The 20,381-nt window shown below is 37.1% G+C and overlaps 1 protein-coding gene across 6 annotated transcripts in view; it reads right to left on the bottom strand.

The window, feature by feature from the left end:
* The window catches only part of GAS2 (growth arrest specific 2), a 98,234-nt gene that overhangs the window by 39,539 nt on the left and 38,314 nt on the right, over positions 1-20,381 (bottom strand). For all 6 annotated transcript variants that reach the window (XM_055722591.1, XM_055722587.1, XM_055722589.1 and 3 more), the window contains exons 4-7: positions 19,984-20,125; positions 9,789-9,852; positions 4,968-5,112; positions 1,532-1,639 (exon numbers count right to left, since the gene is read on the bottom strand). In XM_055722591.1, coding sequence (XP_055578566.1) covers positions 1,532-1,639; positions 4,968-5,112; positions 9,789-9,852; positions 19,984-20,125 — 459 coding nt within the window. The remainder of the gene's footprint in view (positions 1-1,531; positions 1,640-4,967; positions 5,113-9,788; positions 9,853-19,983; positions 20,126-20,381) is intronic.

Here is a 20,381-nt window from a genome sequence, read left to right as displayed (position 1 = left end):
ACTGTTATTTTTTGGCAGAATTCAACTTGGAATGCAGTAGCGTGATATGAAAAGGGTGCTTTGTTTGCAAACTTGGAATGGAATCTGACTTGGACTAGATTGCACAATAAAGAAGCCAGCAAAAGGGAATTTGACACTCACCATTCTGGCAGAAAAACAAGTTTCTCAAAACTAAAAGATTAAAAATACTTTTATATTGTTATTTGAAATTTAAATCCAAAGGAAGAAAACGTGAGTGTTAAAACTGTGCCAGATTACTGGGATCTTTGGTGAATGATCATTACCTTCTTCAAAGTCGTTTGAAGCTAGTAAAAAAGCCTGTATCTAAAAATACTGCAGAATTTAAAAAAGTCTCACTGGCTACAAAACAGAAAATCTATTAATCCTTTACACCAGTATGTGCAGTCTCAAACTGTCTGTGACAAATCCTGTATTTCTTCCTCTTTCTGAGGTACTACTGAATTAATTTCAAGTTCTCAATCCCTATTCAGCACAGTACTTAAACGTGTTCTCAACTTCATACACATGAGAAAACCTAAATCCTTATCTAAATTTGACTTCATCTTAAGTTAAGCATAAGTTAATGACAGAACAAGCGCTCTGGTGTTTTGTTGAACTAGGAACTTGACTTCTACAGATGGGAAGGAGTCCCTCTGACTTCTTTTGTTCTCACAAGTGCTAAATCCTCAGTTTTATCAGGTCACAGTTGTGTGCCTTTAGCAAGATAGGAATAACAGTTATTTGAAAGCAAGAGCTACCATTTTGTCAATTCATTACTCAAGGATAGTACATGTGGAGAGGAAAAGGGAAAATGGGAAGAAGCATAGCATCAGAGTCATAACCTACTACTGCAAATTGATATGATTAGCATATTTTCATTATTATTACCATAAGCATATACAGAGAAGAGAATAAAAATTAAGTTTGGATAGTACACTCCTGCTAAACTCACCCAGATACTAATGCTAGCAAGTATTTATATTGATGATTAACTTCGTGCTTTGGGAGTTAATATATTACATATGAAATCAGAAACACAACACGGGGATTGGAAATATCTGTTAATCAAATTAAGTACTACGGACATTAATGGTTTCCTCAGCCCAGTTCGGCAATAGGTCTTAGTCATGACTTGGCAATTCAGTCATCGTGAAGTCTTTGATCTGTTTCCTGACCCGTCAAATAGTATCACTCAACACAAAACAGGAGAAAGGCTATTTTAATGCAGTGGATGTTCTTTCCAACCAAACTGAGAGGAAGTTATCAGCTCCATTTCTGAAGACTTTTGGTTGCCACTGATCAAAGACAGAGCAAATTCAATGACCTGAAGTTAGAAGGAACTACCACATGCTACTAATTCCTTGGGTCAGTTAACCCACTGTAATTTATTTATTCCCCAACAGCATCATAAAAATAAGGTGGTGCTGGTAAGCCAAAAAATATTTTCTCCTCCCAATCAGTGATATCATTTGCAAAGTGCAAGGCAGCAGATACTAGCAATTCACTGCAAAATAAAAAGTAAAATCTTTACCCTAATAAAGAGGATCTTCTCTCCAACTCTGTATCTTCCTTGTGAAAGACGCTCCACACAGAACTTATTAGGGCACTTACAAGGTGGATCTTCAGAAATGTGTTTAACCTGAAAAACCCAGAGGTAATTAATAGAAACCACTTAAAATAGGACATGTAGCAAAACATTCAAGGGGGCATTTGCCATAACACAGTATCACTAATCTAAGTCTCCATTGATGATATTTTATTACTTTTTCTTAATATTTCTGTAATCCCAGGCTAGGGTGCTTCCAATATCAAGAACGATTTCGTAGCTGTGATGAGGTAAAAACAGAGACCAGTATCACACAGTTCAACATGAAATTTGCACTGTTTAACTGAAGTCAGACTGTTAATTTGAGTTCAGCAACAAAATTTTGTAGGTGTGTTCTCAGTATTTTGTGATTAATCAGCTCAACTGTCACAGTGCTAACATAGCTGACAGGCAAAACGAAGCTGTCCTAACAGAGTATTTTCCCTTATAAATAAATATAATACAGAAGCATCTTGCTTATCAATAAAAGGTGCTGCCCAATACCTTCTCTTGGCACTTTCAAACAGTGCCCTAACGTTAAAAAAAAAGTATACAGAGAATAATACTGTGACATAATCACAAAGCTATGCCAAGATGCTCCCTAGTGTTGTTAACTACCTTTTGATGATCTCTGCCTTAGGGCATTAGTGCAATCAAGGGCAATTTAAAGCCCTCTCAAGAATATTCTATCACTGCCAAACCTAACTATATAGCCCCAACAACAGGGGCTGAGAAAAGACAGATGAAAACCACTTTCCTGCTTTTTTTTAGTTGCATCAGCTGGACTTCTGCCTGTTGTGAAAACTTGACCCTGCACGTGCTACCAAAGGCATTAATATTTCGTAGAGGTGTATTTTGGACTTTTCGGTGATTTGAAAGCAGCAGAACTATCAATGCCAAAATAGCAGATCTAGTTGAGAAACTCTTATTTGACATTTAAATTGCACTGCTGCATAGGAACAGCGATAACAAGTGCAGCATTTTCATACGCTGCAGTTTTCTTGGATGAGTGCTGACCTAGTATGTCAGTGTCAGACAATACAAAATGCCAGAGGAACTTCCTAGAGTTTTTGACCACTTCAAATAATATTTCAAAGACCTCTTCAAATCCAGTTTGTAAACTGAGGCCTGTAAAAGTGGTCTGAGGTCTGAGAAAGGATATTCTTAGAATAGCTAACAAATTATAGTCTTAAACTGATTCAGAAGAGAAAAAAAAAAAAGGAATCAGGGCAAAGCTACGGCACTGTAATAGGTGTTTTGGTTATCTTGAATAAACGAACAGAAAAGCTTCTGAACTACAGCAAATGTTTTTCAGATCTGCTTTTAGAATAAAGTTATAGTATGTTAAATACACCAGAATGAAATTAAAGGTTAACCAATTATTGTTTCTATACTACAATAGAGAACAAAAACACTTTTGAAACTAGCCCTGTTGACCAATTTAAAGGCTTTCCATTTATTTCTGAAATTGTTCAATGTTGTTATTTGACTAACTTTATTACTTTGTGGAGTATTTTATCATCATTATCCTTACATAATTTTTTTTTAAATCAGAGCATAATATTTTTGTAAAAAATTTCATTCCAAATTAACGCTTAGCAGAAGAACACACACACAAGTGTTTCTCAAGTATCAGATGAGCTGTCCTCAATTTGAATGTACAATCACTCAACTATTTTATGATTTATTATTCCACTGATTTTCATCAACATGGGTGAGTGTCAGGCTCCATTTCTGGAGAATCAAACTATTTAGGCAGTCAGTATACAATAGGGTAACTTACACAAAGTCAGTGGTTGATGACTTAAATCCAAGCGCAGGCTGCTGAGGATGCAAAAGTTGCATTCCTGTATCGCTTGGAAAGTGGTACCAAGACTGGGACTGTGCCTACAGGACTGTTTGGCAACAGCCCTCTGAACGCTGCCCAATAATTAGCGATTTCTGACATAATACCTTATGGTATTTAACACCTCTCTGATTTGGAAACTGAAAATGGATAGCGTGAACTATGCCTTAAGAGCTGTTTTTACCAGGGTTCATCAAACAAAAACCCAGAACAGCCAGACGGAATATGTCCAAGGTTGTTTTGAACTGTGTAAGCAAAATAGAGCCATCTCTGGCCGGTAGAGAATGGAAGCCAACAGATTTATACTGGTGTAAAACAGAAGATAATGAGCCCTTCACTGCTGATCCTGCTATTGAGGCTTCCATTACATTACTATCCCGAAGGACACAGAAGTATTATTGAGTGGAATTTGGAAATCGAATAAGGAAGCAGAGGGAAGAATTATATCCTATTTTATTTTGTGTCTGGACTGTATGAGCACTGCTGCTATTTTATGGTGTGAGTGTCTGGGGCAGAGCAGGTCAGGAATCTAGCTGGATGAATTCCACGCTGTTTCTATCCCTACTGCTTTCTAAATTAAAGGAGGTGGTTGGAGACAACCTTCACACTCTGTTCTGTTCCTATAAGATACACGGTCTCCACCCTCCCTCTACACATAACTGTTCTGAATTCTGTTGAAACTTAAGCAAGTGCTTTTGCAAAATTGAGGAAGAAATACAAAATCTAAAAAAACATTAAAGGTAATTATTTGCATCAAACAGTACAAAGTATTTCAATAAAATGGATGACCATAATATTCCATCTGTTCTTTGTAACAAAAAAGTGGCACATGGATTTTTCAAGAAGTGCTCTGTAACTCCCAGGTGGCACATCTACCTTGTAATATAGCAGTTACTATAGTAACTGCTTCTTTTTATGGAATATATTTGTACTTTTCAAGTTTAACCTTTTCATGGTCTCAAAATGTATCCTTTTCATCTAATTCCAGCTACTTCAAGTGAACCCCTCTAGGGTTTGTATCAGAGAAATGAACACTGCATTGTAGTGCAAAGACTTTAACAAAATTCAAAGCAAGATTCTTTCTTCCCAACGAGGCAAAAAAAAGCTTGTTTTTTTACCACGTGAGAAACATACAGAACAGCAGCATAAAAATTAGGCTGAGATAACTTAGAAGTGTTTGTTAACATTCAGTAGAAGTCAGTATGGGCCAAATCTCCTAGTCCTGACTCAGTCCTTTTTCAGACAAAACACGAAGTGGGAGTTGATGAATAAGAATTGAACAGAGAAAGAAAACGGAGTAATAAGAAGGGAACTTGGCCCTAAGCACAAAGCTAGCCTGAACTGCAGATCTCCTACACAGTGTGACATTTTTTCCAATCTTCAGGCATAAATAATTGTGGTCAAAAATAAATTAACTCTATCAGTCTGCAAATCTTTAAAATCCAGTCAGATGTTAAACTCAGCCTTCTGTGTGCCTTGCGAGTAAGCGCATACCAGAACGGGTCAGATAGGAAGAAGCTTCCTCCCACAACTTACAGCATCATCCAACAGTTTCCCTGTGCTCTTTTTCCCAGGAGACTTTGTTGGTGACGGTGAAGGAGACGGAAGAGGGGCTGAAAGTGTTTCCTCTTGTTCAATTTCTTTTTCCAGCTTTATTAATCCAGGAGGCTCCACGCCAAACCTTTTGGAAACATGCAAACAAATTACTAGTCCTTATAAAGTATTACGTATTTTAAAACAAAATGGTGAAAAGAATTTATACCTTCTATATTGCCCTACTGTGCAATAACAGAATGCTACACACACTAGTAAACATGTATAAAGTTTATCTAATATTAATGCCATCATTCCCAATTAATACAAAAATTAATTTAGATGGAACCTCTCAGTTGATCAAATTGACAGGAAATACAGGTTATTTCCAACTTTTCTGTCTGATAACATATATATTGGTGAATGACTAATTTATGACCAACAAAAGGCCTTAAAAATCATTATGCCATGTAAGACAGATTCAAGTTCAGTACATTTTTGTCTTTTTTCCCCCCCACTTTTTTTTTTTCCCCTCCAAACAACCACCTTTCAAATTGCTCAACAATTTATATTTTGTGTTTGTATTTTTCAAAGAAATCCAGATGAAAAGGGATTAAAAGTTATCCTTGTCTCAAATATTGCACTGAATTTATAGATAAATACATTGAGACATGGCCCCTATTTTTCAGAAGTGGCTAATGCTTTTTCTAACTGATTTTGGACAGGTAATCTTCAGATCTCCGTTTACAGTGGCAGAACACTTGTACCTCCAACTAAAACAAAATACATGCAACTTCGGCATGGAGCATCTCAAACACGGCACTTGGAAAGTAAGTTCTTTAAAACAACCTCTGCTTTTGGAAGTGTCACGCAAGTGATTAAACCAGTATCTCACAGCAAGAAGCAGAGCTTGGACAGAAGTCTAAAAGCCCATCTCATTTTCCTAATCACTGATAATTCCTCTCTGGTTTGTTTTGTTTTTATTTTGCCAACACTGAACAAAATCCAGAAAAATAGAAAGATTTCCTTTTTCAGAGGAGGACTTCAGCTTGGAAAAGTAATCATGCCAGGTAGGCTTCTCACAGCAAACCACTTGCATAAGTGAAAAATATTTTCTTCTGTAGCAGAAAAATCCACAGCCTAGATGCAGAAATAGGCTGGTTTATCTAGGTAAAGATCTGGACACTAAAATGTTTAGCAGTAACAAACGTTTTATGAAAATCTCAGCTAAATACCTTAATAATGTTAAAAGTGTGCCAAGAAAGGGCGTAAGTGCATATATAATCTTTTGCATTTTCCTGATAGCTTTTAATTTAGTTACACTACTGCCTAGAAATTAATACAAAGAAAATCAAGAACCAAATCTGTGCTTGTATTGGCTTCTAACTGGTGCGGTCTGCCTAATGAAAAGCCAGCCAACACTGAAGCAAGCACTTATATACAATCCATTTACTTCCTGTCTGCCTGCAGATGCCGACAGGCTGTAAATCTTAAAATTCCCACTAGGCTCTAAACCTACACCTGCATGCAGCCTTACTCATCAAATAAAACTCCTACACTCCAAGCAATGCTGCTTCTTTCTTTCTACTGCTTCCCATAATTTCCAATTTTTGTCATAATTACTGAGTTTTAAAGTTCCCTGTACTTCCAATATTCTGAATTCCTCTGGTGATGAGTTGAAAAATGAAACCAACGAACAAATATACACACACACATTTTTTCCCAGACATTGTATCAACCTGCGGAAAAGTTGCTGGAAAGCTGAAATGGTAAAACCCGCATCTTTTCTGGGAGGGGTAGAGGTGCAAATTCTGTTCTGGAAGGTACTATGAGAATTTCCTTTTCTGCTCTTTCCTAGCCTGCCTTCTCATAACTCCAAATGCAGCAACATTCGACTGTAATGTGATCTCCAACAGACTTCTTAGAGCACCACTTCCCACTTTTACCAAGGAAAAACTGAATACAATAGCAAAAAGGTCTTGAAATTGCTCAACAGTAATTTCAAAAGACCTGTGGGTATTGTTTAACACACACACCAAGCCCCCTAGTTACCCAAGAACTTCATTCTTTCTGCAGAAAAGATAATTTAGCTGTTTTCCATTGTATCATCTCTGACTTGAAAATAATTTGGGATAAAGTTGGACCTGTGCAACCCACTGCAATAGTCCCATGTATTGTCAATGCTCGCTTACACCCTGTGGGACACTTCCCTCTCTCATGGGAAGTTCTCTACCCACAAAGTATCTGCCGGTGCATAAAATGGCCCATTTTAGCTATTGAAATTTCACAGATAACCTCAGAGTTTCGTTTTCATAAACAACTGGAATCCAGGATAGTTTATGAGGTGATGTTATTTTTATTGGTACCTAGATATGAACTGCCACACTGTGAGCCAAGTGGTCACACAGTTTTCCACTCACTGCATAGTCCAGCCAGCCAGCCCACGTCTCTAATTTGGCTAATCGGACACTATGAAAGAACATGCTAAAAGCACTGCTAAAGCATAGGGCAGTTATCAGCTGTCTCCTCATCCGCAGAGTATCTGTGGATTGGGTTCAAGTTTAGCAGAACAGAGCTCAACTCTACCTCCTCCTCAAACAATCCCCATTCCTGCTCACATGTGCCTCAATCCCGAGGTTATTTTCATTAAGAAGAAGGGCCTAAGATGATTTATAGGAATACTAGACCCTAAAGACTAACAGTAATCTAGCTCGGCAAAGTGCTAGGAGCTGGCTCCTTGTGATGAAGAAGCCACAATGAACGTCTTTCTGCTTCTAAAACAGAAAAGGAAGAGAAAAGAAAGAAGTTATTCAGCATCTCTTACTATTTTCATTCTTTAAAAACATACTGAGGCACCTTTTCCAAGATCTCTGCAGCTCCTGCACTGGAAAGCAGACTCCTAAGACTGTCAAGTGACCCAGTTTGCCTTACAAATTTGGCAAGCATGCACCCTGCTTCTCTCCTGTGTAAAGCGGCACAACGTCAGTTTATTGTGCTCTTTCCTACGCTTAGTGGAGGCAACTATCCATTCTCCTTTTCCATATAGTTCTAGTTTACCACACAGCTCAGGCAAAATTGGCATCACATATGTGCTTTTCAATTTTATTAACCTCATGTTCCCCTTCAAAAGTTTCTGTGCACCTTGGAAACTCACGAGATTATAAATGGGGTTTTGTTTGTTTTCAGAGATATTAGAGCAGGAACAAGTAGAGACACATACGTTATTAGTCGTCTAAGCTATAAACAAAAATGAAATACAGTAACATAAATATAATATATACAATAAATCAGTGGCATGTGACAATATACATGTATTATAAATAAAAAAGATATCTCAAAGGCAAATGGATAGATACACATAATAAATGAAAACACTGATTGATTCAATATTTGTTTTCATGCCTGGAACAGAGAATGTGAGACACGGAAGCTTGAGACAAAAGGCAAATATAAAGGGTAAGATTCTATCTTAAGTCCCTTGTAAATCTGTTCAGAAATCTAATTTCATTTCGCAATGAGATTTATCTAACTCAACCGACTTTAGCAAAATAGAAAGCTGTCTAAACACTGGCCTGCATTCTCTGAGGAAGCTGGATACTATCAAGTAATCAACCCATGGCAGCCATTTCTGACAGCTATGCCCTGGGCATACGGTCTCTGAATGCTGGAAGGTCTACCTCCAAGCTGAGGATCTTGCAAGCACAGTTTCTTGCTCATGAATTAAGATTCATGAACATCAATTTCATTGAGCACCTACAGATCACAACACTTCCTTATCCATGGAAAGTTAATTTTTTTTTTTTTTTTTTGACTGGATCTAAGCTTTAGAGATAAGAAAAATCTTGCAACGTGGAAATCAACCTTTTCTGGTCAACACAATTCCTATGCAAGCTTCCACTGGCACAGAGGGCTTTTCTGAAACTTCACCAAGAGACAAATTACTAGTTAAGCAGCTTCCCAAGCAAGTTGCATTCACAAAACAGGAATACTCATAACGCAATTTTAATGTGAAAATGCTAGTTCTTAAGCTAGAAATAAACAGGCATCTCCTTCGCCTTGATTGTAACCACAAGAAATTCTTCTGAAATTAATGCAACTATTTGTATGGCAAGGCAGTCCAATTTGATACACATGCATGAATGCAACTGCAATTTACTTGCAAGGCTGGGCAGCAACACTGCTGTCCATGTATGTTTCAGCAAATCTTATGCACTGTGCTTGTTAAATCTGCATCTGCAAAAAGGCAAAAATCACATTCTCATTACTGTCATTTTGATTGTCTAGCGAAAGTCACTTGCCTTGACATCAAAGATAATACTACGATGTACTGAAGGGCCAGTCTGGCTAGAAGCATCTGACAGTGATAGAATGCAGACTGTTAACTCAGTTCTCGTATTGCTTCTGTTGGTGAAAATCAGATCTAAGTTTATTTAAATAAGAGTCAGTGTTGCTTAGGTCAGATTTTGGTTATGTGAAGATCAACTTATTATCAGTGAAGTTAATGAAATCGCAATTGTCTAGAGAGAGATCTGACTGTCAGAAGAAGAAACAGCTCAAAGCTTTATTTAGAAAAAAATTCTTAACTCTTTCCTCTCTTAATAAGTCAGCCAACAAATACCTTCATCGAGGTGATGGGACAGAGATTTCATTATATTTGTTAACAACTGCCCACAAGCTAATCTTGAGTGACACCAAGACAAGCATTCTCCTTGAACTTAATGACAATAAAAGTTTGCTTGAGATGTGCTGATTTGGTAAGTCTCTCAATAGCCACTGCTGTGAAGAATGCAAATATTTCTTCATTCTTTAAATATTTTCACCTACCTTGCTGCAATCCTTCCAAGTTCCAACAAACAAAGGCACACTTCTCTTGGCTGCTTGTGGAGAACTGGAAAAGCAAAATGAAGATGGAACACATTTATAAATAAAATTTGTTTTAAAGATCTTAGTGATTAATAGAACCTAACTGTCAACTTCTCTAACTCTTGTCTCAGAAAAAATTTGGTTTTCTTTGGCTTGCAGTGGATTTTTACTGGAATAAAAAGGATGGGACTGAGGAGTGGTTCTCAGAGTGCAGACGATTTAGGCAGTTCCCACTTCATAATCCTTTACTTCCTTTGAAAACACCATTCTAAATCTAAATCACTGAGTAATTATTTGGGCTATTTGGTAACATGCAAGCCATTCATAACAATTTTGAAAATAATCAAGAGCTCTGGCAGAACACTACAATTTGTAGAATGTCAAAAATAAATGGAAGTAATACTTTTCTCACAAACTAAAAGAATTTCTATCCTTTAGATCACTATTTTTCTTAGATTATTTAAAACACAGAAGTAATGAAATTGTATTAAGACAGACATATTTCATTACAAACTAAGCCCTGAATTCATTATACATCTACTCTTAGAGCAAATATGAAACTGGAATACTTGAAGAATTCAGCTCATCATAAAATAAAAAAACCCAAAACCAAACAAAAAACCCCTCTGTTTATTTACACACATCTATGCACATTTTCATGCCTGGATTCTACAGAAGAAACAAGGTTTTAAGCTTCAAAAGCAGCTGTAACACAGCACTAACTTCTCTTTAAGAAATACCACCATCATCCAAGATAATTCCTTCCCCCCCTCCCCACCCCCCATTTTGTAGGTTATGTTCTGTAGAGAAGTCCAGCAAAATATAATAACAAAATCCAAAATCAGTAACTGAGGAAATGCCTGTGGCTGTTTGCATAATCCACTCCCCAAACGTCCAGAAAGAAGAAAGGAATAAAGAAGGAAGAGGGGGAAAAAAACCAACAACAACAAAAAAGGAATTATGAGTACGTGGTCAACTTCTCTCCAGAAATACTTGTTGCAGTAAAACCCTCATGTTGCAGCTAAAATTCAGGTTTTAGAAATTTCCACAATAATTGAAAGATTTGTACTGTATAGTTCAGATTGGTGTGTGAATATTCATACTAATCAGAAGAAACAGCATCAAAACTGATTTTTTTTTTTTATGAGGTAAGGTCAAGACATCTGCTGTATAAGCATTTTGGTTATCTAAACACTCACCTAACTCAAATGCATGAAGAAAAAAATACCATGCCTGAAAAAGATATTTCAATGTCTAGTTAAAGCTCTAAAAGTTATTACTTTGTCCTATATTGTACGCATGAGACCCAGAACAGGCATCCACAGACGTAAACACCTCTAAATGCCCTGGGGCAGATCTTCAGCTTCTTCAACTTCCAGCTTCGCGGACTTGAATAAATATATGGTAGTTTGTGGAAGCTGAACGCTCATCCCAGTATCTTTTATTAGTGTACATGTAGGACTTTGAGATGTATGCATTCTTCCTTGCTAATCTCATCCAAATACATTTCCAGAACTGAAACTGCAGAGCACGAATACTAAAAGGGCACTGCACTAGGAGAAGTATTTTTATCTTTCAGCCATCTGTTATCAAGAACATAAAAGATGCAGGCTTGGATTTTCAGATATTCTCAATATTCTTCCTTGCCACAACACAGTAGTTTTATGAAACATCTACCTTTACTAGCAATCAGTATTTTTAAAGTGTTACATCCATGACCCTAAAAATGTATTGCGCTGCTTTGGTTTTAAACCAGTTGGGACTGCCACAAAGTAAAACTGATTTTAAGAAATAAGGCATACCACAAAATACAAATGCAATAAACCAGTCTTGGAACAGTCAAAAGGAGTTCAATATTTCTGAAATGCAATTCAAACATATGCAAATATGAAGGACTTTGTAAGGGAGAAGAAAAAAAATGAGGCTCAAGTTTTATCATTTGTGAAGAGATCCATAAATGGAACTAGAAGAAGATTTGATTCAGAAAGGTAAAATGTTTTCCTGTCAATGCTTAAAGCTCTTCTACCCAAACAAAATTCAAAGTCCTTTAGCAAATCTGACCCAACATAATCCAGAGATATTTCATGCATTTCACATCGAAGACATAGTGAAATCATTGTTAGAGGATGAAGAGCTGTGCAGGCAATTACTGACCAGAAAAAACAAACATCTGTTCATCCGATGAGAAGACGGTGACACAGCACTTCTACCAAGAAAATGTTGGCATTCCTGAGGACTATACCAGCATATGTATTCAGGAACTTCAGAGACAAACAAATGTTATTTTGTATACTGCAATACCCACTGGAAATAATTTAGATACTCAAACCCAAATTTTCATTTTTTCCCAAAAGCAGAGCTGCTTAATGGGCTACTAGCTCACAAGAGACTGGGAAGGAGTCACAGCCAAAGCCACAGAGACACGAGTCTGTGTTTCCACACCTATCTTGGACCCTCACTAGAACCTTGAGTGAGCAAGTAGCACTTTCGAGTGCCTTGATTTCTGAGTACTTATTTTGAGATACTTTTCGCCTGAAAGAAAAAGCTACCTTTATGCTTTTTTCCATACATGGAACAGAAAGAGAAACATTTCTTACACTTCCTTTCTTAGTTTACTTATAGAAGTTGAGTTGCTATTTTCTAAGCAGTTTGAGACATCTGATAAAAGATATGGCAAAAACTATTTCAGAGGCACTACACAGCATCAAAATCATTATTTCATTAATTATAACAAGTATGCCACTAAACCCCCCAATCTGTAGAAATCCTAATATTTCACATATAAATGCTCACTGTACTGTTAATTTGAATTTTCATTTAAATTCTGATCGTACTTCAGTTTATCGCTAAATATACTACATATATGTACACAGTTTTATATATACATATAATTACATTTTCAAATGGTAATAATTACTATCAGTTGAGGACTACAGGCAATTCATTCGGAAGCTGAGGTTGAAATGGAACACCTGTACCCATGGTATTCTGTTGCTCCTGGGGGAACTACATCTACGATTTTATGAATTACTTACTATCATCTATATTAATAGTGGCATTTCAGTCAGAGGCACCACCTCCACTTTTTGATCTGATCACTTAACCCCAGATAACCTATATGGCAAACAGACATTTGTTAAGCAACACATTTTCTGTAATTGTCAAAATTTATGTGCAGTTAGGACAGAGTAAACACTGGAAGCCAAAAAATTATTTTGAGAAACCACCTTCATTCTGTCTATGGCCACATACGCAATTCACTGCGCATCGTTTAAAGTTTACAGTCAACAATTCATTTCCACAACAAAGCTACTGTATGCTGTGAAGTATTCAAAGAAAAAGCAAAAATTAAGATTCCTCTAAGACTTCTATGAGTTAAGTAGTAGCACTATTCCTATCTTATACATGGAATAAAGGTATAGGTATTAGATACAAGAAAAGCACACACTTATCTAGGTGCTATTCTGAAATACGTCCTGCCTGATCTCCAGGGTACTGTTGAGTTTCCTAATCCTACATTTTGTATGAAATCCAAGCCAACACAACTAGTGATCCCATTACAAAGTCCAAAATGGATCCTCCCACTGCATGTAGGTGCTATCTAGTCCCTTCTTCTGATGCTGTTCAGTAGCAACAGCAAAATATCATCTTTCAGCATCCTGCATCACTCTCCAAACATCTTCAGATTTTTTCCAACAAATAAGGCATGCAAGGAGAAAATAACATACCACTAAGAGTTTCTTTCACTTCATGAACCATATGATACCAAGATGTTGGCAGAGCACGGGCTGTTCTAAAAAGAACACAGCTCTCTGGGGAAAAAAATAGCCCATGACCACATGAAAGGCTGGTCAAAATAATTAAATAGTTTAACTAATGTAGTACAGTCAGCCTTAACTGTAGCCCAAGCACTTCACTTTGCATCAATAACACAATTTTTTAATGCAATTTCCTGTAATTGTTCAAGCTTATATATTGGAAGAAAATAATATTCCTGGAGAACCAGTAGCTAATCCTCCCCTACCAAACATTAGCAAGATGAACTGCCCAAGCAAGTGACTGTAAGCAAATGGCAATTTGTAAATGTAGAAGACATGAGCACTATGCCGATCTACTGCATAAGAGGAATGGAAATATTCACCTTGCCAGAGAATCTAACTGATGATATTTGCTTAACATAAAAGCAATGTGAAGATTTAGAACTAGCACATACAAGTCCAGCTTATTTTAGGTGTCCTGACTGTTACAGGCTCTATTGCTTGCCATCTCATTTATTTCAAATCCTCACCTGCTGTCCTCATTGCTTGCATCTTTTCAAGCTACTTCCAGCCACTCTTCTTTAACAATTCTTCCTTTTCAGCTCCTAGCAAGCTTTTATCCCTGTTCCTCTCTGGCTATAACTGCTTGCTCCACACTGCTTCCGTCTTGTTGCTGGCTCTTTCTCCTTTCACTGGTCCTGCTCTCATGATCACTCACCCAGTGTTCTCCTTCCTTGTACCTCATTTCTTTCCTACTCACTGTTCACCACACTTCTGCAGCCTTCATCACTCCCTTCTGCAGTGCCTGGATGCTACCAGGAGAAGCGGAGAAAGCAAAGAAGGAACAGCCTCTGCTTTCAGTGCTGATCAGACCCTGGGGCTGTAAGGAGACAGAACACACCCTGCACATGGATATCATGTCTTTGCTGCACATATTTAAACCAGGAGTGTTCATAATAACCAACAAGAAATTTCTTGTTTCTGGTTGGTTGGGGATTTTTGTTTTGTTTTTAGCAGAATTAGCAATTAGCAGAAAGCCCAACCACGACACAGGAGCAAAGTTCTTACACCTCCCTGCCAAATTTCAAGCCTTGGCTCCTAACATTTTCATAAACCATTTCAGTGGAGTCACTTTTTTTTTTTTTTTAAACATCTCAGGCATAGCTGAATCAAACAAGTGAGTATTATTTCTGCTTCTAAACCAATTTTTAGCTCACTAGAAGCAAAGGGATTTTCCAAAGGGGCTTAGTATTTACTATCATAGGCTTCCAATTGCTATCAGAATTCACACACATTTAGGAAAAGTTTTTTAAAAGCTTGATCCTTTCATCCTTCTTCCTACTGTCTGTCACTTTCTCCTTTAATACTTTTTCTTCTGATGCTATGGTAGTTTTTGTTGGTGTTTTATTTTTTTTAACATTGCTTTGATAACACTTACTTTGTTCAACTAACTCCACATGTATCCTTGCTTCTGCATCAGTTGCACTATGACATACTTAAATCAAGGAGTTCAGCCCTGTCACTTATGGAAGTCTCAAAAAAAGTTAAGGTTTCAAACACAGTAGATATAGGGATAGTAAATAACTGATCTAGAATGAATATAAAGAACATCTAAGCACTAATCATTTGTTGGAATTCATTAATTTAAAATGAAAATCCAATGGTAATAACACAGTGTCCAGGATGCTTCTATAGTCCTCAGAATGAGACACATTCAACAATATTATGAGTTGTTTGGTAAAATATTATGAAAGATATGACAAAGTCTTATTCTGATGCAACTAAATGTATTAAAATGTAACATGCGTTACAAGCTGTAAATGAGTCACTGTGAAAGAACAGCCAAAATACTTCCATCTTGTAATATGAAATTAGATAAACTGGAGTATTAGTTTAAAAAAAAAAAAAATCATTTACCCCACGCATAACATTTTTAAGCTATCGATGTTTGAGTGGTTTTTTCCTATGTAAATTCAAAAAAATCATTAGAATAAATATCAGAGGTGTTTGTGTTTGAGTCTATTACTTCCACTAAAACACTAGATGCTTTTTTTTAGGGAAACAATCAATTAAACTCTAATCACTACGTTGCATCAAAAGAAGCCCATGTCCCATGTTGCATGTACACACACACACACACAGAGTTACATAACATACAAGCACAAAACAAAAATGCAACAATATCATCCAACAACTCCCAAAACAGACAACACACATGGGCATGCTGGTACACTCGGTGGCAAACCCTTTTCTTGCCGGGTAGACTCTATCATAGAAGAGGTGTGGACTATTCGTCGATTCCAAATCCTACAATCATCCAACAACACTACATTACCAACAAAAGAGTTCACAAATTAGGCTTTAAGTTCACTTAACAAAAGCAAACATAGAAAATCTTACCATTCTTACTATTCGGCCAAGAGTTTTCTTCAAGTATTACACTCTTCAGGCTTGAGCACCATACTTACAAATATCTCCACCTAGAATGCTTCCATAAATTGAATTACCACAGCTGTGTGGATCTGCTGCCCTAAAAACTACAAAGGGGAACTTAAAAAATATATACATTATGGGAACAGAGGAGTTACAGACAGTATTACTTTTCTTAGGCTGCGAAGAGTTAATGCATGACATTCCAAGTCCTAGATACAGGACAAATTTTGACCTCTGATACATTTAAGAACACTGTTCAAAGACAGGGTATCTCAAGATTTGCCCAGATGATGAAAGTCTGGACTCTGGATGATAGGTTTTTTCACTAACAAAGCTAATTTCTTCTTCTTTGAAGACGCTGACTACACTAAATCGATCAACGAGCACAGCGAGCATGCAGAGCCTCCCCCTATTTTGCAGCATTCAAGACTATCCCCACGTACCGTGTTGCTATATTTGTTGCAGATGCTAATGTCTTTTCTGCTGCTTATACAAGACAGGTATGCCATCCGCCTTTTCTTTTGCAAAGGCATTAACTCTGATATTTTAATGCAGAGACGTGGCAAGAAAGTAAGTTCAAAGGGCAATATATATAGAGATTGCTACCAGTCAGCTCTGGCTGTATCATAAATCTTTACAGAAAACTATGTCCCATTTGTTTGTATTTTGAAATATGTTAAAGCATAGTTCAGATGCTTTAGATTCAACTTCAAAAAGGTAAAATGCATCATATTATGCAAGTGCATTGTTTTCAAACTTTTGAGCTCTGTACTGATCTCTTTCAAAGATATGTTCAAGTAACTCTACTGATTAGGAAGCATAATCATATCTACCAGCAAAACAAACACCACTTCCCCGCCTCCCCCCCCCCCCCTTTATTTGCTTTGAAGACTTTGATCCTGTTTCCTGTTTAGCTTAGCTAAATCCAACAAAGCATTTCAACCCTTGCCTAACTTTAACTAAACAGACACTATATCAGTGCATATGTGATGGACAAGGGCACCAAGTGACATGAGTAGGTCTACTCACCTACTTGCTTGGATCAGCCCTAGAATGTTAAAACTTTGCAGCACCAAGCCTTTAGGGACACTCAAGATCGCCCGCGAGCTCCTCAGGCACAGACTGCACCTATCTGCTATAGCATCTGTCTGACACCATTCCATTCCCATGAGGAATACCTTCACATGACTTCAGTCTGAGCGCTAAGAAACCGGGAGTGTCGGGTGTGTTTGCGTGCAGTTATACTTGCACGACTTTAAAGGCTACAGAACTCATCAGGATGAGAACATATTTTTAAGTAATGAGAAATGTTATTAATTTTAGTTATTTAATTTAGCAATTAATAGTTTCTTACCTAGTATTTAACTAAACTTGCTGATCTCTGGATAGACTAGGGACTTTTTTTTTTTTTTGAAATCTGTAGCATCACAAATCCATCATTCAAATCTTTCAGTGCTGTAAGAATGATTTTGAAGATTTACTATGTCAGAATACAAATTCACCAAAAAAAGGCCTCAAACATTTTATGTGATACAACGGCATGAAGAGAATATCACTATGTGCATTCAATTACATAATACAGTATTTACATACCATAAGGCAGGCAGAATAGAGTAAAAAAGGAGGATAAGCATCAAGTCAGTCAGGAACATTAACACCATAAGGTTCCTCAGTGTAGACAGAAACAGTTGCTTCATCACTAGCAATTTACACATCAGTACAGTCTATTAGCCATGGGGAAAACCCACAAAAAAAACACAAAACCCAGTTACCTCCGCAACCATACCTTCACCGCAATTACTTATCAAAAATACAGCAGAATTCCATAAGGCAGTGGGAATGCTTAGATGTCACTCATACATGTTTCTCACCACTTTGAGGAGAATCCTTGATATTACTTACCTTTGCTGAGTTTTTATTTCCCAAGCAGCGGAGAAGTGATTTGTTGGAGAGAGAGGAACATCAAAGCTTTAGATTGGCAGCTACTATGAGTCATCACCATTTCTAATGCATTAGAGAAACCTCAACTGAAACCAAAATTTTAAAGAATTCTAGCTCCAAGCCAGGGAGAATGATAGTTTCTGGGTGGGTTGTTTTTTTTCCCTTCGGTGCTATTTGGTTGTGGGGCTTTTGGTGTGGTTTTGTGGGTTTTTTTGGTTGGTTGTTTTTTGGTTGGTTGTTTTTTTGTTAGGTTTTGGTTGGGTTTTTGGTTTGCTTTTTTACAAATGCCACGGCCACTACCCCTTTCTCAAGTTCAGAAAAATAGGTCAAAATATTACCAAGTCCTCATCTTATTTCCAGCACCGTAAGTCTTTTAAACAAGTACTTTCTATAAGTAGTAACACTCAGAAAAGGAAAACAACAGAACCTAGTTTTCAATCAGTGAAGAAAATCAGTCACTAATCCAACAAATCAATACAGTACAGGTTTGTGCACTGTATATATGGGCATGTTTCACTTCACTTTTCTGAGAGATGAAGTCACTGAGAACATCAACCTTCCAGGTGCATTTACACTCAATGTTATACTGTAGCAGGCAAAGCACTGCCTATGTGTAAAAATTAACTTCTCCAGGGAATGACAGGATTTCAGCTATGACAATTCAATCTCTAAACAAGATCTGGTTTCCTAAAAATGCACGAAAAAACTCCTTAAAAACATGCTTTCAATTACACAGTTAACTTATTACTGGAACACCGGTAAACTGCTGGGTTTACCATAGCAGTATAAAGCCTAAATCCATTTAATTTTTTGATTAACCAATCTCAGACATTGGAGGTCTGTGTCTCCTTCCTCCTTGTGTTTGCACATTTCTTGGTCCTAGGCAACGATCAACCTCTCCATCATTCCAAAGATTTGGAAATACAATTACTGTTCACCTTGCATATGATATACCACACCCCCAAAAAATTTCATCTTAAGGATTTGAATAGAAAAACAGAGCCAATACATATATATCCTCCTTATGATGCATCACCTTTGTGATACTGATTTCTTCTCTGTCAAGCATTTTCTCCTGGAGATACAAAATAATTTGTTTTCATTATAAAAAAAACCCTCACTATTTGTCTGTTCTTTTTTCCTGTGGGGAAAAACATCGCTTCACGAATAGTTGTGCTAGAAGAGCAAAACTATAAAAGAAGGGGAATAGATCAGTTGCAACACAGATAAGAACTTCAAGTAGGCAGTCAAAGACCTTTTGAGCAACAGAACAAAGAAGCCTCTTGATTCAGGACAGTGTTCATTTGTCTTCCACAGACACTGAGCTGTCTATCATCACAACTGCTTTACACTTTTATCTGAGTTCAGATAACCAACAAACATTTGATTCCCTTCATTTCACGATATTTGGCTGAAGGACTCTCGAGGTAAGATTCCTAAGTTTTCCTTTGAAGAGAGAAGAGTTAAAATAATGAAGAATATGTAGTATTAGAACAGTGATTTCCTGAGCAGTCCAATTTTTATGATGAAACACCCTGAAGCACTAGTGTCGCACAGCTTTGGTCCAGAGCTGCACAAGACAATAAGCTGGAGAAAAGGTCAGTACAGGAAGCAAAGAAAAAAAATAAATCATATTTTCTGGCCTCTGGCACAATCCATTGAATCTGCACAAACAGCTAAATGTCTACAGCCCAAACGGCATGCACTTGCATCCTACTCCCCTGAAACAGAAAAGCACCACCTTATACAACAAACGTTCCACAATCAAATAAGATGAAAAAATCATCTGCGTGCAAGAAATCATAGCAAGATTTTTCTCTCATTTAAGCTCCTCTTAAAATTGAGTGAATTTTAAGTACTGCCTACTTTATTTGTTCATGCTTCAGATAAGGGGCAGAATTAACAGAGTCAGACAGGTCAGATTTGGAGTCAGGATCTGTTGAGAGCACTATTCCATCTCTCAAGGCAAAACACAGAAGAAAAGTTATTTACAATTGCCAAATGTTATATAAATAAACACTTACCCAAACCTTCGGATTCAAACAGGCAAGTATCATCTACCCCTACATCTCGGCACCAGGACAAGAAATTTGCTGTGTTGTCCCGTGCAAAAAAAGACCCTGAAGGAGCATTGGCTTTGCATGGAATCTTCCGTACTGGCAAGGTCTGAAAAACAGAAATTTTCTAAATGAGTGATACATGCTAGCATTATCCTGAAATACTATGAAATCAACATGCAGATTTTGCATAGATAGGTGACTGCCACTGACACATTTCCTTGTCCATTAAAAATTCCAAGCAAAGAAGAAGAAGAAGAAGAAAAAGAAGTAAATTTAACAGCATGAAGTTGTCAACCACAAAGTTCTTTCACAGCCTCACGACACACTATGTGTTTTGAAATTCAGAGCTAAATCAATACTAG

This window comes from Falco cherrug, chromosome 10, assembly GCF_023634085.1.
Source record: "Falco cherrug isolate bFalChe1 chromosome 10, bFalChe1.pri, whole genome shotgun sequence".
Taxonomy (NCBI): domain Eukaryota; kingdom Metazoa; phylum Chordata; class Aves; order Falconiformes; family Falconidae; genus Falco; species Falco cherrug.
This window is presented reverse-complemented; position numbering and strand designations above follow the sequence as displayed.